Genomic DNA, 19,670 nt, shown 5'->3' with positions numbered 1-19,670 from the left:
TTGCTGAAACTACTTCCTGAGGGAGCCGATTCCACATTTTCACAGACCTTACAGTGAAGAATCCCTTCCTTATCCGGAGCTTAAACGTCTTTTCCTTTAGACGCAAAGAGTGCCCTCTTGTTCTTTGTAATGATCTCAAAGTGAAAAATGGGGAAGAGAATTTTCTATATGGACCGTTTATACATTTATACAGGGTAATCATATTCCCTCTTAAACGTCTCTTCTCAAGGGAGAATAGACTCAGTCCAGCTAATCTCCCCTCATAGCTGAGCTCCTCAAGAAAGTACTTTGCTAGCTTTAGATATTGCAGCTTGGCATTGCATGCTGTTATTAAGTCTACCGAAACCCCCAGATCCTTTTCCATTTCTGACTCCCCCAAGTGTATTCCCCCTAGACAGTATGAAGCATGCATGTTGTTAGCTCCCAAGTTCAAAACTTTACATTTATCTATATTAACCCCCCTAGCGGTAATCCTGAGTGTGACTCGGGGTGGCTTTTACATGCAAAAAGCGGTAATCCCGAGTAATCACACTCGGGGTAACTTTAGAAGCCCCCCTTACCTTTGCCTCCAGCGGCGATCAGATGGTCACGCTGTGATGCCCCACTAATAACCCTAGACCATTCAGAGTATGAATCATTAATAACAACTCTCTGGATGCAGTCATTGGGCCTGTTCTCTACCCCTTTACAGATTGATTTTTCTAAACCTATTGACCCTAACTTGCATATTAACGGTCTGTGGGGTACGGTGTCAAATGCTTTAGTACAGTCCAAGTACAAGTATCAACTGCTACTCCACTGTCTACCTGTTTACTTACTTCCTCAAAAAAAGAGTAAATTTGTTTGACAACTTCGGTCTTTCTTGAAGCCATGCTGACTAACTCTTATTATAATATTTTCCAGCAGAAACTCCTCTATGTGGTTCTTTATCAAACTCTAGGACCTTTCCAACTATGGACGTTAAACTAACCGGTCTGTAGCTACCTGGTAATGACTTTGCTCCCTTTATGAAGATAGGAACCAAATTGGCCTTCACCACTCCAATTGACCAATCCATCAGTACCTTGCCAGTGACTAAAGAGTCTCTAAAAATGAGAAATAATGGCTTTGAAATAAGCTCGTGAGGACACGTGGGTGTAATCCATCAGGTCCTGGTGCTTTGTCAACGTTAATTTTTCCCAGCTGTTTCTCAGTCATATCAATTCTGAGCCATTGTGACTTATTTAAGGCAGTAACATTACTAATATGAATTTGAACTTGACTCCGCCATTTTCCTTTGTGTACACAGAGCTAAAAAACGTGTTTAGTAAATCTGCCTTTTCTTTATCCCCAGTTACCAACCCAGAGACATCCTTCAATGGCCTACATGCTCAGATCCAATCATTTTACAATTAATATATTTAAAACATTTTTGGGGGTTTTTGGTTTGCCTTTCTTTCCTTTGCAGTCTGTCTTTCATTTTGAAGTTTTGCACATTTTTTCTACTTTTTATATCTTTTGTTATATTCTTTATAGTTTTCAAATGATGAAAGTGATCCTTCATTTTTATATTTTTGGAATTCCCTTTTCTTGTTCCTTATGGTTTTTTAACATCAGCTGTGAGCCACATAGGATTTAATTTTACCCTCTTAAACCTATTACCCATTGGAATATATTTTTCAGTGTGCTTTTGTAGAACAGACTTGAAACATTCCCATTTCTGTTCAGTTTTCTTTGAGGGCAATATTGTCTCCTAGTCCAAGTCACAGAGAGACGCCCTTATTAATGGAAAATCTGCTCTCCTAAAATGAAATGTTTTTATCTTTCTGTTTTTGCTTACAGTTTACAGCTTACATTAAATGAAATCAAAATATGGTCGCTGCTACCCAGATTCTCTTTTATATGCACATTTGGTATAATACAGGATAATAGGATACACAATGAAATGTCAGACGAAGTCCCGAGTCAGTAACCAAATAATGATGTAATACAGGAGAGTCCAGCAAAGACAAGAAGCAGAGCCAAGGGTCATACATCGGTAGTCAACTCACCAAACAAGTTATCCAAGGTAAAACATAAAGAAGAGTCAGGTACACAGGCAAACAATAGTCCATACAGCAATCACAGGTTTAGGTAATCCAACAGATAATCGCATTAGCAGGTCACCCAAGCTAAATGCTACAACTGCAACTAGAGTGGTAGAAGTGGTCATTGGCTGCAGCACATAATTTGCACAAGCTTTGCCTGCATACTACCTTGGAGTATATGCTGGGGGTGCTACAAAAGGTATATCTTAGGTGAAATCTGCATGGCTAAAGGGAAGCTAGGGATGCTGCAAGCTGCAGAACAGAAAGCAAACAGCTGCTGCAATCAATGCAGCTGGAGGGAATAAGCAGGGTGCGCTATACTGCATTGGCGGACTGTGTGGGATCGGCAGCCAAAATAGCCTCTCCTAACAGCTGGTTATTTTTAATGACAAATAACAACATATAGAAGGTTAAATGTATAACAAAACAGCATGACCGCCAGTCAGCCTAGATGCAGTAACAATATTACTCTGAAGGTATTTCTAAATACATAGAATATAACTGAGTATTACATTTTATAAGGAATGATATCAGAGACTCATGATTCAAAGAATATCCGATCGCCTTAGGGCACTGGTGCCCAACCTTCTTTCATCGGGGGGCCACTGTTGGCATTGGGATAAAACTAGTGAGCCACAATGCAAATAAACATTAATGATGTATAATAAAAACTAGAATAGTTTTAATTTAAAATTAGTTACTGTAACATACATGCACCAAATAATGGCAAATAATGACAAGTAATGACAAATCAAGAATCTCCCCAATGGATACTTCTTGGATCATTTTCAGGGCCTTACATCCCTCCGTTCCTGTGAAATTGGGGTTCACAGAAGGTAAGTGGCGAGATATATGTGACAGGGTAGCGCGGTATGAGAGGTATAGTTTTTCTATTTTGTGATGTCGCTTCAACAATACAATTTTAGGGGAAGTTAGCCACAATAATCCCTCACTTATCCTACACTTTAATACACCTACAGCTCCTCTTTCAAGAGAAATAGGGATTTAAGGAACATAAGCGGACATTTATACGGGACAGGGCACCAAGATATGGTAGGAGTGATACAATTTTAGTAGGGGGGTAGCCACAAGAGTCCCCCACTTATCCTAAATTTCCCTTTCTTATCTGTTAAAGAGAAATTGGGGTTCACAGAAGGTAAGTGGCCAGCTATGTGTGACAGGGTAGCACGGTATAACAGTTTTAGTTTTTCATATCCCATGATGGTGCCGTAGTGATTAAATTTTAGGGAAAGTTAGCCATAAGAGTCCTGCTCTTGCAGTTACATTTCCCTTTTCTAACATAGTAATTGGGATTCAAATAGAGTAAGGGGGTAGCTATGTGTGACAGGGTAGGCATAATCAGATGGGTATAAAATTTTAATGTGGAATGGGGTAGAAGACATAAGGAGTTTTCTACTGGCTCCCTCATTTCCAGTTGTCAACATTCTTCTGTTCCAGAGAGATTGGGGTTCACAGAATGTAAGTGTCCAGCTCTGTGTAACAGGCAGTTCACCAGCTGCTCAGTCCTTTGCACCGCAGCTTCTGCAGATTTGACTTCAGGTGGAAATGAGTGGTACTAAGCGTCTCCACTGAGACAGGGTTGCATGGCACGAGGAAGGGGTAACCCCACCCAGACCTTATCGCCAACCTGAATGAAGTCCTGAAGTTTTGTGAATTCTAAGGGGCACCACAGTGCACAAATTATTAGCAGTACCCTAATGTTCATCGCCATGGGAGTAGCCCCTAGGGGGTCCCCAACATGCAAAATCAATTTAGGGACCCTGGTCCTAAAATAGCCCCACTTAATGTGAAAATATCCCTGATTATTGTTAGGATTTTATGCTTGTGACCTTTGGCAACGATTAGAGGGCTTAAATTTGGTTTAGTGTCTCTTAGGGCCCCTTGTGTACCCTGCAAAATTTCACATTTCTATGACAATCAGTGAAGGAGATATACGTTATACATGGGGATAATGCTGCACAGGAATTATCCCACAGTACAAGACGGGCAGGGAACAGCTCCCTCTGCTGGAAGCACAATCTCATAGAGAAACATAGGAGATACGAGTGCCCTATCCCCCGCATGACAACGATGCAGAGAGAGCAGAGGGAATGCGGAGAGGGCCGGATCTGACAGCTCTGTGGGCCATAGTTTGGGCACCCCTCATTTATGAAATCGAAGAAATTTTTTTCCTCTGTTGGAGCAAACTGGACTATGCTTTATTGGGTTGTATTGCCTTCCTCTGAATTAACTGTCTGTATAATTGTGCATATTGTTTTTTTAACTAAAATGTGCAGATTTTTGTATTAATTGTATTGTATTATTTTATTTGTTATCATTATTTATTTATTTTCCTTTGGTTAAACTTCATAGGTTTGAATTTGATGTCTTTTCTTACCATGTAAGTTGAGAAGCCATCAGATAATTAGGGTGAATTAATTTAACCTTTCCCATTCATTAAAAACCAGGACACAAAATAAATCACTTACTCTGGATTTCTGGGTACTTCATCATTAGCAGGAGGGCCCATCGGAGAGTGGCGAAGGTTGTGTCCATCCCAGCAGCAAACAAATCAGTGATAAGAGATGTCAGATTTTCATCACTGAAATAGATCTCCGGATTTGGCTTTTCCTGAAATTAGACAGGAAATGTATCAGTATATTTTTTCTGGGATTTTTATGATATACAACATGCATTAAAAGTGTTGGGAATCTGCAGCCAAATTTGACATATCAGCTTTAAAGAAAATAATAATAAAAAAAAAAATATTAGTATTACCTCCACAAAACAATTCCAAAACATTTACAGATAATCAATTAAATATACAGTTAGGTCCATAAATATTTGGAGACAACTTTTTTCTAATTTTGGTTCTGTACATAACCACAATTATTTTAAATGAAACAACTCAGATGAAGTTGACCTGCAGACTTTCAGCTTTAATTCAGTGGGTTGAACAAAAAGATTGCATAAAAATGTGAGGAACTAGAGATGGCTGCATAGATCCTGTGCTCTGTCAGCGCCAGCCATGATCTACAGCAATCCAGGGTTCACCTGCACCATCAATGGGCAAGGCACGCAAGGAGCGAGTGGGGAAGCTTCCCCCCCACCCCAGCTTCGCAGAACCTGATGGACCAACCCTCCATCAGGGATTATATTGTGGACGCTCAGTCGGATCCCGCACATGCCTCCAAGATGGCGCGGATACGCTCCTCAGCCACGTGGCACCGGAGCAACCAGCGGAGCAGAGCAGACACACAGGGCTCCCCAGAACCGATGGAGGCTTACCCTGCTGAGCAGAGGAACCCTCCAGCCTCCTACCTTCAGGTCCCAGGATCTCCAAGGTCCCCGAGATCTCCCACGGCGAGTCGGGCGATTTGGGGCTCCAGCCTGGAGGATTCCCCCTTCCCCTGCAGCATCTCCCCAGCGAGCCCCTTCTAGGTCCGCAGATCCAACACCTACTCAGCTGGATGCACTGACTCCTGCCGTATTTAGACAGGGTGGCTCCTCCCTTGGGCACAGTACCTCAGCCCAGGGTTCTGGTGGGTTTCCCGCTTCAGGGCCCCCCTTTATGCCACCGTGGTCTCCTCTCCAGCAGAATCTTCGACAGCAACAGAGGATACCAGAAGGGCAGAATCTATCCCCATGAACTTGGGAACCCCCGGGACCCTCTAGGAAACAGACAGGGGAGTACCCTTTTATGGAGGGGGATCCGCCTCTCCCCTGGCAACAGTATATACAGCTTTTGCCCACTAAAGGAGACTTCCAAAATTTGGTTGATGAGGTCCAGGCCACTTTTCACTCAGCAATTGGGGCCTTACTCAATGACCTGCAAGTGTTAGTAGGCAGAGTTGATGAACTGGATGGCAGCGTTCAACAAGCTAAAGAGGACATTGAGACCCTCACCCACAAATCCTTACATAGTTACAGAAATTCAGGGATCTCTTCCGTCTTATTGAGGACTTAGACAATAAAAGTTGCAGAAATAATATTAGGGTGCGGGGCCTACCTGAAGCCACCCAGGATGCTGATTTGAAATTGGTTCTGCAGACCTTTTTTACCTGGGTACTGGGACGCCCTGCCACGAGAGAAATTAAAATTACCAGGGCCTTTTGCACCTCCAGACAACCTGGCACGGCATCCAGGCCACGGGATATTCTCTGCCAACTGGATAGTGCTGACCTGAAGGATGAGATCATGGCCACTGCTAGAAATATCCGAAATCTTGAGTTTGATGGTGCTCCTCTTCAGCTGTTCCAATACTTAATGTGGCATACCTTACAGCAATGTCGCCCGGTACAACGATTACTGACTGTGCTCCGGGACAACTGTCTCCCTTATAGATGGGGCTTCCCTTTTAGCCTGTCTGTACGCCAAGATGGAAGAACATCCACTCTTCGTTGCCCATGGGATCTTACTGCTTTTTGTATGGATATGGGTGTTGAACGCCCAAAACTTCCCGGATGGCAACCTGAGGCCCCCCCACGCCCACACCCTCCCCCCTGGAAAGCGGTGACATTCCAAGCGTCGCCATACACGTCCTCCACAGAAATCTTCATCTCCACCGGAGGCCCTCACTAGATGAGACGCTAGTATGCTTTTATCAGACCAGTTGGTCCTTGCATTAGAACCTTACACAGGTTCATGTTTCCAATGGTATTCTGAGTGTGCACTATTTTCTACCTGCTCTAAGGCTATTTTCATGATGTTCTTTCACTGCCGCTATCCTAGTCCGCCATTTTTTTTTTGGGGGGGGGGGAAGACTATACTGCCTTACACTTGAAAGGAGATTTTGTTGGTGCACCTTTCTACACTAGCTTTACTACTGTCTCCCGACTATTACTGAACAACTGTTATCTAGGCTGTATATTGTTTTGTATCTACCCCACTACTGATTCTTAGAATGTTACTACATGACCGCTATCCTGGATGGCTGCTGTATGTAAAGTTATACTGTTTTGCACTTCTCTGGTTTTTACTAAGCAGTTGCTAATTTGGATGGTAATTCAGATAGATTACCATGTTCCCGGTTTCTCTGCTGCCCCGGAGAGGCCTGCTTCTGTGCTCAGCTTGCACTGGGCAGGGTGGTAGGCTTTCCTGGGTGATATAACAGCTCAAGTGGTCGGCGCTGACTGTTGAGATAATGTTCACTTGTTTCTGTTTCTTGTTTGCCCCTCTGCTGTGTCCCTCTGGGCCTTTTGCCCCTCTAGGAAGGTATGTTCACCCACCAGTTGGTTTTGTTCCCAGACTCCCCGTATGCGGGGTTAGGGTTCCGCGGGTGTCAGACCTCCCCTGGTTGCTGAAGTGCGGAATTTGACCATACCTTTTTGGTAGTCGGAGGAGATTTTAATTTATTGTTCTCCCCGGTACAGGATAGGCTTACTGTCCATGATGCCACCCCCCACTCACAATTGATCCAGCATTCTAAGGTTTTTAGACAGCTGATCCGCAAACACCAGCTTTATGGTAACTGGCGGATTCATCACCCCACTGGGAAGCAGTTTTCTTTTTACTCCCCTCCTCACTGCACCCACACGTGTATAGATTATATCTTCACCAAGCTCCCACTACTGCGGAACAGTGTGTCTTCTGAGATCCACCCTATAACCTGGTTGGATCATGCCCCGATTGCTCAAGAATGAAGGCACCAAATCAGCGCTAACTATGGGATTGCAACCAATTTCCAGGATAATAAGGGTTCAGTGGTGCATAAATCAACACTTTGGGAAGGCCATAAGATCGTTTTTAGGGGACACTGTATCTCTTTAAGCTCCCGGCTTAAGCGGGACTTTAATCTACAGCACACAGTTACTACGCATGCCCTACGCCTTGCGGAAGCGAGTTATGCTCGCAAACCATCTCTGGGCCTTCTTAGTGAATTAACTACCCTTCGGTCTAAACTACGAGCCCTGGAATTATGGAAGGTTCGTTGGATGATGCAGAGAACCCGCCAATTGTACTACTACAAAGCTAACAAAGCTGACACACTCTTGGCGAGCAAATTGAGGGACCCGCAAGCTAATGCCTCTCCAGTGGCTATTAAAGATGAGAGTGGGGTGGTGAGATATGACCCCTCCCACATTGCCCAGCAATTTGAGGCTTATTATACAAATCTATATCAAACAGTACAGTAGACCCAAAGCCCCCTAAGAGGTGATTTACAATTGAAACATGACTCATACCTAGCTGGTAAAGACTTACCCAAACTCAACCTAGAATATTTGGAACAGCTTAATAGCCCTATCACAGAAGCAGAAATTTTGAAAACAATTGGACAACTGCCTTCTGCAAAAGCTCCGGGACCGGATGGGTTACCTTACTTGTATTATAAAACCTTCTTGCCAGAACTCCTTCCACATCTTTTGACGTTGTTTAATGAGTTTTTGAAAGGTAAACCCATCCCTCTATGCTGGCTTCTCACATTACTGTAGTACCTAAGCCGGGCAAAGACCCCATGGCTTGCTCAAGCTATAGGCCCATAGCACTTTTAAACTCAGACCTGAAACGTTTCACAAAAATACTAGCTACCCAGCTATGAAAATTCGTCCCTTCTCTCTTCCATGGTGACCAGACTGGTTTCATACCTTTTCGTCACGCTGCTGACAACACTAGAAGAGTAGTTACTATTATTGACATTATTAACAAGAGGAAAACGCCATCAGTAGTGCTTAGCCTAGACGCTGAAAAAGCATTTAACCGCCTTAGTTGGCTGTTCATGTTCTCTACTCTACACAAATTGGGCTTTTGTGGATCCTTTATGACGGCAGTCAAATCGCTTTATAAATCGCCCTTGGTCTCAGTTAAACTACCCCACGCTTCCTCCTCATCATTCCCTATTAGAAATAGTACCAGGCAAGGATGCCCTTTGTCCCCCCTGCTCTTTGCTATATGTATTGAACCCCTGGCAGCCTACATCAGATCTAACCCCAACATAAAGGGCGTATCAGTTAAGGAAAAGACCTTTAAAATTTCATTGTATGCATATCATGTTCTCTTGTCATTACCTCAGCCAACCACCTCCCTTCCGAATATGTGGAGAGAACTACGTACTTATTGTGAGGTATCTGGTTACAAAGTTGATGCATCCAAATCAGAAGCCTTTTCTTTTTATATGTCTCCCACACAAGTATCCACTCTGCGGTCCTCCTACACTTTTGCATGGAGAGACCTGGCCCTCCGGTACTTGGGTCTCCAGATCACCCCAATGTATAATACTCCCACAATATTGCACCATTTTTCCGGGAGCTTCAGTCTCTCTTAAATAAATGGAAAAATTACCCCTTGTCTTTACTGGGACGGATGGCTGCCTTAAAGATGATGTTCCTAGCTAAATTACTATATGTTTTTGAGACCCTGCCAGTTGGGGTACCTTGGGGAGTGCTAAAGAAACTACAGTCTGATTTCCTAAAATTTATTTGGGCATACAAGAGGCATAGCCTTGCTATACATGTTGCATGTTGTCTGCACGCCCAGAGAACTAGGGGGTATGGGAGCTCCCCACCTACCACAAATATTATCTAGCATCAACGATATATCCCGTTGTGGACGTCACCCCACCCCTCCAGCGTTTGTAGGGACCTGGAGGAAAGTTGTATCGCTCTTGCAGACCCTAAGAAGGTACTGGGGCAGACCCTGGACTTGGCTGACTGGCAGGAGATTTGGGAAGCCGCTAATAAGAGTTCCATTTGTATGTTATATAAGGAAAACTTATATAAAATCATCCTCAGGTGGTACCATACCCCAGTTGTACTCCAGCAGATATTCCCGGGTACTGACCCTAACTGTTGGCATTGCAGGGACCCCCAAAGCACTTTGGAGCACATCTTCTGGTCCTGTCCTATCATTAAAGGCTATTGGTCTTGAGTTCACTCGCGTTAACTTGCTTTCGGAGGTGGTTCAGATGCAGGTATCTCTAGATCCTCTGATCCACCTTTTGGGCCGACCACTAAAGATGCTACCCAAGTTTGCTCGCAAACTGGTATCGCATATTTTGGTAGCTGCACGGACACTGATCCCTACTAAATGGAAGGCCACTCTACCCCCCTCTATGGAGGAACTTTATAAGAGAATTCAGGAAGCGCGACTTATGGAGTACCTTACTGCTCTCCTTGGAAACATCATGGATAATTATGAAAAAACGTGGGAAGGCTGGGACCAATATTATACTCGATTGTCCTGTTGATAACCAGAGTCTGTATTCACACTCCTTCCTCCTACTCTTTGCCTACTCCCTTTTGTTCTTTTAGTTTGGTTCTCAGGAAGTTTGCACTCATTCTACTGTATTTAAGTATTTCATAATTTTTGCTGTAGATTTCTCTGTATTCATATACGGTTTCTTAACCACCTGGCCGTTAAACCCGACCATGTTCGGGGTAAAAACATTTGCAAAAAGTGTTAAACCGGAACTTTTCTCACCAGGTGGTTAAAAATGTAAACAAACGTTATATTGCAATCCGATTGTCATACATTGTATTACAACTTACCCTGTCCCCGCAGCTCCTCCAGCAGCAATAAAAAATTTGCTATTGCTGCTGGCATCTGCAGTGAGATGTGAAGCACAATGCAGAAATCCTGCATTGTGCTTTGCATCTCTCTGGAGATGCGAGCAGCAGCAGCAGCGTCTCTGTGTATGTTTTGGGTCATTGTCCATCTGTATTATGAAATGCCTCCCAATCAATGTGACTGCATTTAGCTGGATTTGAGCAGACAGTATGTCTCTGAATACCTCAGACTTCATTCGGCTGCTTCTGTCCTGTGTCACATCATGGATAAACACTCCCAGTGTTGTCCCAGTGCCATGGCAGCCATGCACCCCCAAGCCATCACACTGCCTCCGCCATGTTTTACAGATGATGTGGTATGCTTTGGATCATGAGCTGCTCCACGCCTTCTCCATACTTCCTTCTTGCCATCATTCTGGTAAAGGTTGATCTTGGTTTCATCTGTCCAAAGAATGTTTTTACAGTGCTGGCTTTTTTATATTTTTTTGAGCAAAGTCCAATCTAGCCTTTCTATTCTTGAGGCCTATGAGTGGCTTGCACCTTGCAGTGCACCCTCTGTATTTACTTTCATGCAGTATTCTCTTTATAGTAGACTTGGATATCGATACGCCTACCTCCTGGAGAGTGTTGTTCACTTGGTTGGCTGTTGTGTAGAGGTTTCTCTTCACCATGAAAATGATTCTGTGATCATCCACCATTGTTGAGTTCACCAGTGCTTTGTTTCTTTCTCATGATGTACCAAACTGTAGATTTTGCCACTCCTAATATTGTAGCAATTTCTCGGATGGGCTTTTTCTATGAAATAGACTTTGAGTCAATTCTCCAATTACTTTTGTGCCCCTGAAACAAATATTATTATTATCTGCACAAGACAATTCCAAAACATTTACACCAAATCAACTTCAGGCCTTTTATCTGCTTAATAGATAATGACATAACGAAGGAATTGCACACACCAGCCTATGAAATAGCCTTTGAGTCAATTCTCCAATTACTTTTGTGCCCCTGAAACAAATATTATTATTATCTGCACAAGACAATTCCAAAACATTTACAGATAATCAATTGAATATAATTAGTCTATTTTAGGCTTGCCCAGCCTTTTCTATCTCATGGCCTGAAAGCATATTTCCAGTACCTGAAATTACTTAAAATATATACTTAATGCTGTATAATATAAATTAGGTGTGCAGTCACCTAAACTGAGCCAGCTAATGGTGGGTCATCATTTTCCCCCCCATGTGCTTACCAGTATACCTGCCTACATTTACAAAAGTCCCCATTCCCACTTTGCAGAGCAACACAGGGAAGCATAGAATTTTTGCCACTTTCAGTCCAACACCAAAACCTCCCCCATCTGCAAAAATGTCAAATTAGCAGTTGACCTAAAGGCTGTATAATAGTTGGGTAGGAGTGTCATGAGCTAACCACAAAGTTTTTGGCAGCAAGTGTGGATCAACAGATTCCTGACATGTCACACTATATAGTAACATATTTAACATAGCATAAAGCTAAATTTCATCAGTCTTCTGCAGGCATGAGGAAGCATTCCCTTACTCTTCTCTCACACCCCAGCTCTGATTTATTTAAGCTCTCCAAGGCTGGAGTGGATACACCTTCCCCAGTAAAGCTGGGTGATCCAGAAAACCTGGAATGGATTTCCTAAATGTCATTTGATAGCAAATGTTTTCAATCCTGGACCAGATCCATCTTCACTGATAAAAGTGTATCCACTCCAACCTTGGAGAGCTATAATAAATCAGTGTAAACCATTGTATTTTGAGCAAGATGAGAGCCTGGTTTGTGTAACATATTTTTGAATACAGCCAAGAACTGCACTATACATTTCCTTTATTTTTATCACAAAGTTAGGTTATATAAAATCACTTATACCTCCTTTTGTCTGATAAGAAATACATCGGTGAAAGTTCTCTGGTCATTGACATCCAGCTGCTCCTTCTGGTTGGTGAAGGTTTCCCTGATAAAAGTATGTAATTCCTCCTTTTGTGGTATGATTTTTCTGTGACTTCCAGGTAACCATCGAACCAGAGATGGAAATGCATTGTACAGCTGAAAAAAAAGGCAATTATCACCCAAAATACATTATAAGTGATATGTGAGCACATTCTGCAAACACGGCGAAAAGAAATGAAAGAAATAAAAATTATTTTCCTTAAATTAAATATACTATTTCATATGCTGCTGTGTTGCATTGTAATGTATTTTTTGCAATTGCTGTGTATGTGTGTATAGATTATTAATACTTCTGTGGATACTGATGTTGATAATTATATGGAGAGAGAATCATTAACCTCCTGGTCATTTCACTGATTTCTGGATTTCAGTACCAAAAGTGGTACACTTTTTTTCATGAATTTTTCTTTATATATATTGTTGTGCTGTAACTGTTGTGCTGTAACCAAAAATATGTCCAGACAAGGGCCTAGTATATTTCCTGAATATAATAAAGTTTGAAACATACAATCATGTAAAAATTAAATAAAAAACACAAAAATCAGCTTGAATACTGAAAATGCAATAATTCTGTATACTGTATAGTACTATATTTTTACATTGTAGGCCTATACTTCTTTGGCATTACTCACCGAAATATGTTCAATATTTAATAAAATGAATAAATTTAATAATAAACTATACGAAACATAAACATAATATGACTGTGCCGTAGTATTGTATAATATATATATAATATAACTATATATAAATTATATGAACATTTCTTTGTATTGGACTCAATACAGCTATTTTGTATTGAATCCAATACAAAATATTAGAGTTTCCCGCCGCTCCTCCTGCATGCACCGACGTCATCAGAAATCGCAAAGGGACGCGTACGTGCATGACGAGGGAAGGAGAAGACGGGGATCTGACCGAGAAGACAGGCATCCGACGCTGGAGAACTCTGCCGGAGGACGGGATCGATGACAGCACACTGAAGGATGCCAGCGGCACCAGGTAAGCCACGCCTGTTTCTATTTTTAGCTACCCTGAGTCTAGTTCGGGGTAAACGCTTTCAGCAAGTTTTTTTACCCTGAACTAGGCTCGAGGTAACTGCCCGGGAGGTTAAATAATGTAGGATTTATTTATTTAGTTTAACGTTTTATCACAACCCCCCTTCACCACCAGCTTTAACTAACTTTCTATTCAATTATTGTGGAAGAAAAGGAAATAGTAAAAGGACTTTATTGGCAATATTCTTAGAAAGTTTCCAATGACTAAAATCGATGCAACAACAATTAAAAATTAAAACAATCTCTTTAATATGAATTATTAAGAACACTGAGTTACAGAAAACATCTCTGAACTCTAAAGAAAAGAGTTACAAGAGCTTGGAGAACAGCAAAAGATTTCTTCTGGAAGTCATGCAAATCGCCCTCTCCTCCCTCCCTTAAGCCTCCTGCACACGAACGAGCAGGGAAGCCCAGTTCCTATCTAGGAGTTGTCCATATGTCGGATGTCCTTAATTCAGGGACCACCTTTATTTAAAAATTCATCAAATTAAAGCTCCAAATTGAATGATTAGGGTTTCTTTAGAACCTCATCAAAAGTATAAAAGTGTTTTTTTTTTCATTCAGGGATTTTTTGGTGGTTATCACTGGGTGCATTTAACATCTGGGCCTTATTATATATTCAATGGTAGAAATTCACTACATGTTAGTAGATTTAAAGAACGAATTCAATGAGGAGTTGGTGCAAATTATTTGTATATGCAAGCACTACTCATTATCCCCTATCGGAGGCTGTAAATTAAGGCACTGGCAGAATTACATCACTGATAGGTTTTGATTAAAAGTGGTGGCATGTATGTATTATATTGATTTTTGTTTACACTCTTTATTCTTTAGTTTAAATTTAGTTTAGGTGCACTGGCACTATTGACAGTGGTTGATTATGGTGTCTGTGGGTATTTAAGGATGTTATGTGAAAGGGGAAAGAAAGTAGGTTTTTTTTTTGGTTTTTTTGAACAGGTGAATTTAAGTGCCTTTCTCTGAACATACCGGTAGATACTAAGTATAGGAGAAACCAACTCATTTGCACAACCAGAATAAATAGTGGATGGTGATGCCTTGTCCTTTGATGCCCTACCCCTTTGGTCTTCTAACCTCTATACATATGAGGGGAGTTCCCAAAAATCAGTGAATATAAGACATATTTATATATGTTTTGTTAAAAGATATTAATTTATTAATAATGGAATTTAGTGTAATGTGTATTTATCTTTCAACTGTAGAACCGATTCCTCCTGAAGAAGTGGACTAGTTCCACGAAACACGTAGAGGTTTATTGTCTACTTTTAGCTAAGAAAGTTTTTGTATTAGTGTTCAGAGATGTTTTCTGTAACCCAGTGATCTTAATAATTCATGTTAAAAAGATTGTTTTAATTTTAAAATGTTGTTGCATAGATTTTAGCCATTGGAAACTTTCTAGGACTTTTGCCAATAAAGTCCCTATACTATTTCCTTTTCTTCCACAAAAATTCTTCACCTTGGGATGTGACAAGCGTATTAAGTGTTCAATTTACTATGGGATGTTCCATGTACCTCCTAACTAGAATGTAATTTTCTATTCAAACTTTTCTACTCTTTCCTTATAATACATTTTAAAAAGTACAGCTCCCGCTTGTGGCAAACAAGAAGGTCCCAAATCTACAAAAGACAACAAATAATTCCGTTTTGTGTTACATCTATGTAGTATTTTTTTTTACTAACAGTTGCTCTCGTTGAAATGTTTAAAGTAAATTTTTTTGTTTTATCACATTTTTTTACCATGGACCTGATTTATTAAAGCTCTCTAAGACTGCGAGAAATAGACTATTATAGGGGAACATGGCTGATCCAACAAATCTGAATTCAATGTGTGCTACCTTCCCATACCTCTTAGTTTGTAAGCTCTTGGGCAGGGTCCTCTCCTCCTATCTTCTCCAGTCTTAGAGAATTTTAATAAATCAGACCCTATATACTCTCAAATGCTAATTTACTTAAGGAATTTTGGCTTTTCCCTCACCAAGGTGAATTATCAACTCACAAGGGATAATTTACTTGGCTTAGTTAATGTGGTAATAATTCACTTTGCAAAAAATGTTAAGTCATGTGCAAGGATATCTAAAAAAAAACTGAAAATGATTGGATGATTGAAGTCAGCAGAGCTTCACTAAACTCATTCACTAAGCTTAGTGTAATATCTCTTGCAGGAGCATATTTCACTGTGCTATGTGAACAGCCTAAACTACTTAAGTAAATTAAGTTCACTGTCTGCCCCACTGTGGCAGACATGTACCCTGTTAGCCACAGGAGACCAGGCACAATTTATCCCAAGGATACATCTAAGAACTATGAATATTCTTTTCCTTAAATGCAAATACATTAAACACATAGAGTAGCAGTCAGTTTGATTTAATCTTTTCTGCTTTTACGCTTTTAAACTTTTGATGAGGTACTTAAGAAACCTTGAATATTCAATTTGGGGCTTTAATTCGATGAATTTTTCAATACAGGTAGTGCCCAAGTTAAGGATATGCGACATACAGACGACTCCTAGATACGAATGGGGCTTCCTTGCTCGTTCATGTGCAGGACGGAGGCTTAAGGGGCGATTTGCAAGGCATGGAAAATAAATCTTTTGCTGTTCTGCAAGCTCTGAATGCAGCCCTGAGAATCCACTGTGATCCCGGGGCACTAGAATTAATTAACCTCTAGTGCCGGGGATAGCAATGATTTCCTCGATCTTCGGATGATTTCGTAAAATCAGTTCGCATTCTCACTCATCCCTAATGAATGCCTAGGCTCCATAAAGTTTTTTTTTTTCATTTTTGCTTTGTTTGTGAAGATTTTATACACTAACTGACACCATGCTGCCTAATATTATGTTGGGACAAACATCTGTCCTAATTGCATTTAATAAAAAAATGAACTTGTTCGGACTTACATACAAATTCAACTTAAGAACTAACCTACAGTCCCTATCTCGTATGTAACCAGGGACTACCTGTATGTATATACCTAAATATAAACTAATCTGAATAAAAATGAATGTACCTATATTTACCTGACTTGAGTAAAAACCTAGTGCACAAAATTCAGTAGTATTTGCTAACGTTCAAAACAGTAATCTCAAGAAATGCCAATAAAATTAATGTGAATAATTATATCCATAGTGAATTATTTTTAAAACATTTTTTTGAAAGAGAAATAAATACAATTACATGGGCTCAGTTTGTATATCCTTTTATTCACTTTTTACATGGTAAAGTATCCTGTACTTTTAAGTTGGGTATGATGGGTAATTTCCTGATTGCTTGTGCATGGTTGTTGGCCCCTGATAGGTGGTGCTGTGTACTCATGAAATTTTTGTAACACATGTATCCAGTGGCAAGTTTGTTACACACTTTACATAAGGACAGAGCACCATCTACTGGTGTGTCCCCAGTCAAAATCCCGGATTCTTTTTCTAAAGGCATTTTGAGGGTGAAAAATATATTGGTTTATCCTCAAGTATATAAAGCATCTCCCATTTCAGTGTCGATGTTTTGCTTTTAGGATTATATTATATGGCACATGTGCCACAGATTTGCTGGTGGCAAGTTTCCTCCTTTTACTAAATCTCTTTACATACATATATTACGTACCTTTCTATATGCAAAATTACCACAATCAACAACTTTCAGGGACACAGTCTCCACCCCCCATCATTCCTGGTTATCTACGAGCATTTTGCTAGTTTGCATATTCTTTAAAAGCCAAATAGACAGCCATCCACCCATATACTTTAATATGTCACAATAAAGATAAACTTACAAAAACCATTGGGCTTCCAACAATTGTGATGTTTTCAGTAATGATTGACATAAGTCTGTGAAGTTTCGGATCATTATACTCAAAGCGATGGCCCATTACGATAGATACAATAATATTGGCCACAGCAGCAAATATGATTGTGGTATTTTCAAATGGTTCTCCTGCAAGAAGAGCAAAACTTTACTAAGAGCATGCAAGTGTACATAAAATGTCTGTTTTTTTAAAAAAAGCTATTTGTATGTTCTGTTCTAAAGTATACTTCATGCTAGCCTAAAGGCAGAGAGAGGTAATATCTGAGAACATTTTGAAATTAGAGCTGTTCCAAATATAAATCCAAAAGAATGATACAAAAATTAGACAATATGCCAATCAGATTCCATGATTGAGTAGTGACATAGAAAAACTATATACCTTTAGCAACAAGACTAGAACCCATTACTGACCTTTGTGGGCTTTGAAGCTTTTTACCAAATTTTTACACTCTTCAAGGATCCTATCTTCTATTGTTCTTTTCCCCATTCCAAAATCTCGAAGTGTAGAAAGAGTAAATCGTCTCATGACCTTCCAGGTATTACCATTTGAAAATATAAGACCTGACAAAAAAATAAAACACATATACATTATATCAATCTACATAATTCCAAGCTTTCCTTTTTTCCTGTGATGCAGTTAGGTTGCAAAAAAATTACTGTAATCATAGGGTGCACAAGATTGCTGGAGATCCAACTCTAGTGGGAAGGACTACATATAGAATAGGTTAGGAGAATAACACACAGAATTTTTACTTCACTGAAAAAAGATAGGTAACCCTTTTATATACAGTATATAGTATATATAGTAAAAAGGTGTTTGTTCTTTTTTCCCAAATAAATCCCCTTCTGTCTTTAGCACTGCGATGGTAGGGACTGAATGGGAGCTCAAAACTTTCTGGGCTGCTGCTTCTTGAACTCGGGCTTGCACAGAAGGGCCTTTTTCCTGCAATGAAGAAAAAGGCCGATCTCACGCATGCTCAGTGAGATCCGCACTGTTTTTTTTACATTTGCAGGGGGGTACGTCAGCCGATCTCAGGCATTAGCAATGCAAATTCAAAAAAGGATGAAGACGGAAGAAGATGGTGGCGACCGGCAGTTTTTCCTTGCCGGGTTGAAGAAAGAATCCAGGACTGCTCAGGACTGAATCAAGACTAGCAGTGGAGGGATCAATGACTCTGCAAAAGTAAAGGTAAGTGTAATTTTTTTTTATTTTAATAACAGTTCCGCTTCAAGCAATGCATGTTTTGTGAATCTGAAACAGCACTTCCAATGAGACAGTGTTGACAGTTGGCTGTGCAGCTAGGCTACTTCATTGGCAAATGAGATGCCTATACAATCAGTTAACCTCCTGGCTGGTTAATTTCTGTCTGGATTTATATGTCTAAAATTTGTATGTCATGAAAATGTATTTTACAGTATATTATAATAGTATTAGTATAATAAAGTTTGAAACATAAAATCATGTAAAAATATTAAGTTAAATAAACCAAAATAACCAAAATAAATTTAATAATAAATTTAATAATAAACTTTGACATGATTTTGTGTTTCAAACTTTAATATACTCATACTATTATATACCGAATATTATTATATACTGTAAAATCCATTTTCATGAAAGACAATGTACCGCTTTTAGACATATAAATTCAGTGTATTGCAATCAACACAGTTATTTTGTATGAATGAAATACAAAATAATTTGAAATTCCTGCCGCTCCCCTAATAATGGCTGGACGCACCAACGTCAACTAGAACTCGCGGGAAACATCAGCGCACTCACCAGGAGAAAGATCGAGGAAGAGGACGCGGCTAAAGGATGGCAGGACACTGGAGGACGCCGAAGGAAGCCCATGGGACCAGGTAAGTGTTTTTTTTTTTACTTTTTTAACTACCCTGAGTGTGGCTCTGGGTTACCACTTTCAGCACGTTTTTTTCACCCCAAGTCACACTCGGGCTTTAAATCTGTGGTAAATTCCTCTATATCCATAAAAATTATTTTCCAGGATGATGATTACTTTGACTGAAGAGAACCATGGTTAAGCTCTGATTGAGTTTTGAGAATAATAGAAGAGATCCAGATACTAAAGAACTCTTATATAATTGGAAGGCAGTTTCAAATGTAAGTGGAAGGGAATATTCCGATTGGCTGATAGATATTAATTGTGGTACTGTTTCCAACAACCACTAACTGACTGGGATGCTTCTTACTATTATCTATAGCTGGGGGCTCTGAAAAAGTTCATTGTAACGTTT

The 19,670-nt window shown here is 40.3% G+C and overlaps 1 protein-coding gene across 1 annotated transcript in view; it reads right to left on the bottom strand.

The window, feature by feature from the left end:
• Window positions 1–19,451, bottom strand: part of LOC140328584 (cytochrome P450 2K6-like) — a 24,634-nt gene extending 5,183 nt beyond the window's left edge. Inside the window, exons 1-5 of the mRNA XM_072408311.1 lie at window positions 19,433–19,451; window positions 17,826–17,975; window positions 17,383–17,543; window positions 12,461–12,637; window positions 4,556–4,697 (exon numbers count right to left, since the gene is read on the bottom strand). Of these exons, the coding sequence (XP_072264412.1) occupies window positions 4,556–4,697; window positions 12,461–12,637; window positions 17,383–17,543; window positions 17,826–17,975; window positions 19,433–19,451 (649 nt within the window). The remainder of the gene's footprint in view (window positions 1–4,555; window positions 4,698–12,460; window positions 12,638–17,382; window positions 17,544–17,825; window positions 17,976–19,432) is intronic.
• Between the last annotated feature and the right edge of the window lie 219 nt (window positions 19,452–19,670).

This window comes from Pyxicephalus adspersus, chromosome 4 (genome assembly GCF_032062135.1).
Source record: "Pyxicephalus adspersus chromosome 4, UCB_Pads_2.0, whole genome shotgun sequence".
In the NCBI taxonomy this organism is placed as follows: domain Eukaryota; kingdom Metazoa; phylum Chordata; class Amphibia; order Anura; family Pyxicephalidae; genus Pyxicephalus; species Pyxicephalus adspersus.
The sequence above is the reverse complement of the archived record's forward strand: the minus strand, read 5'-3'. Positions and strand labels throughout refer to the sequence as shown.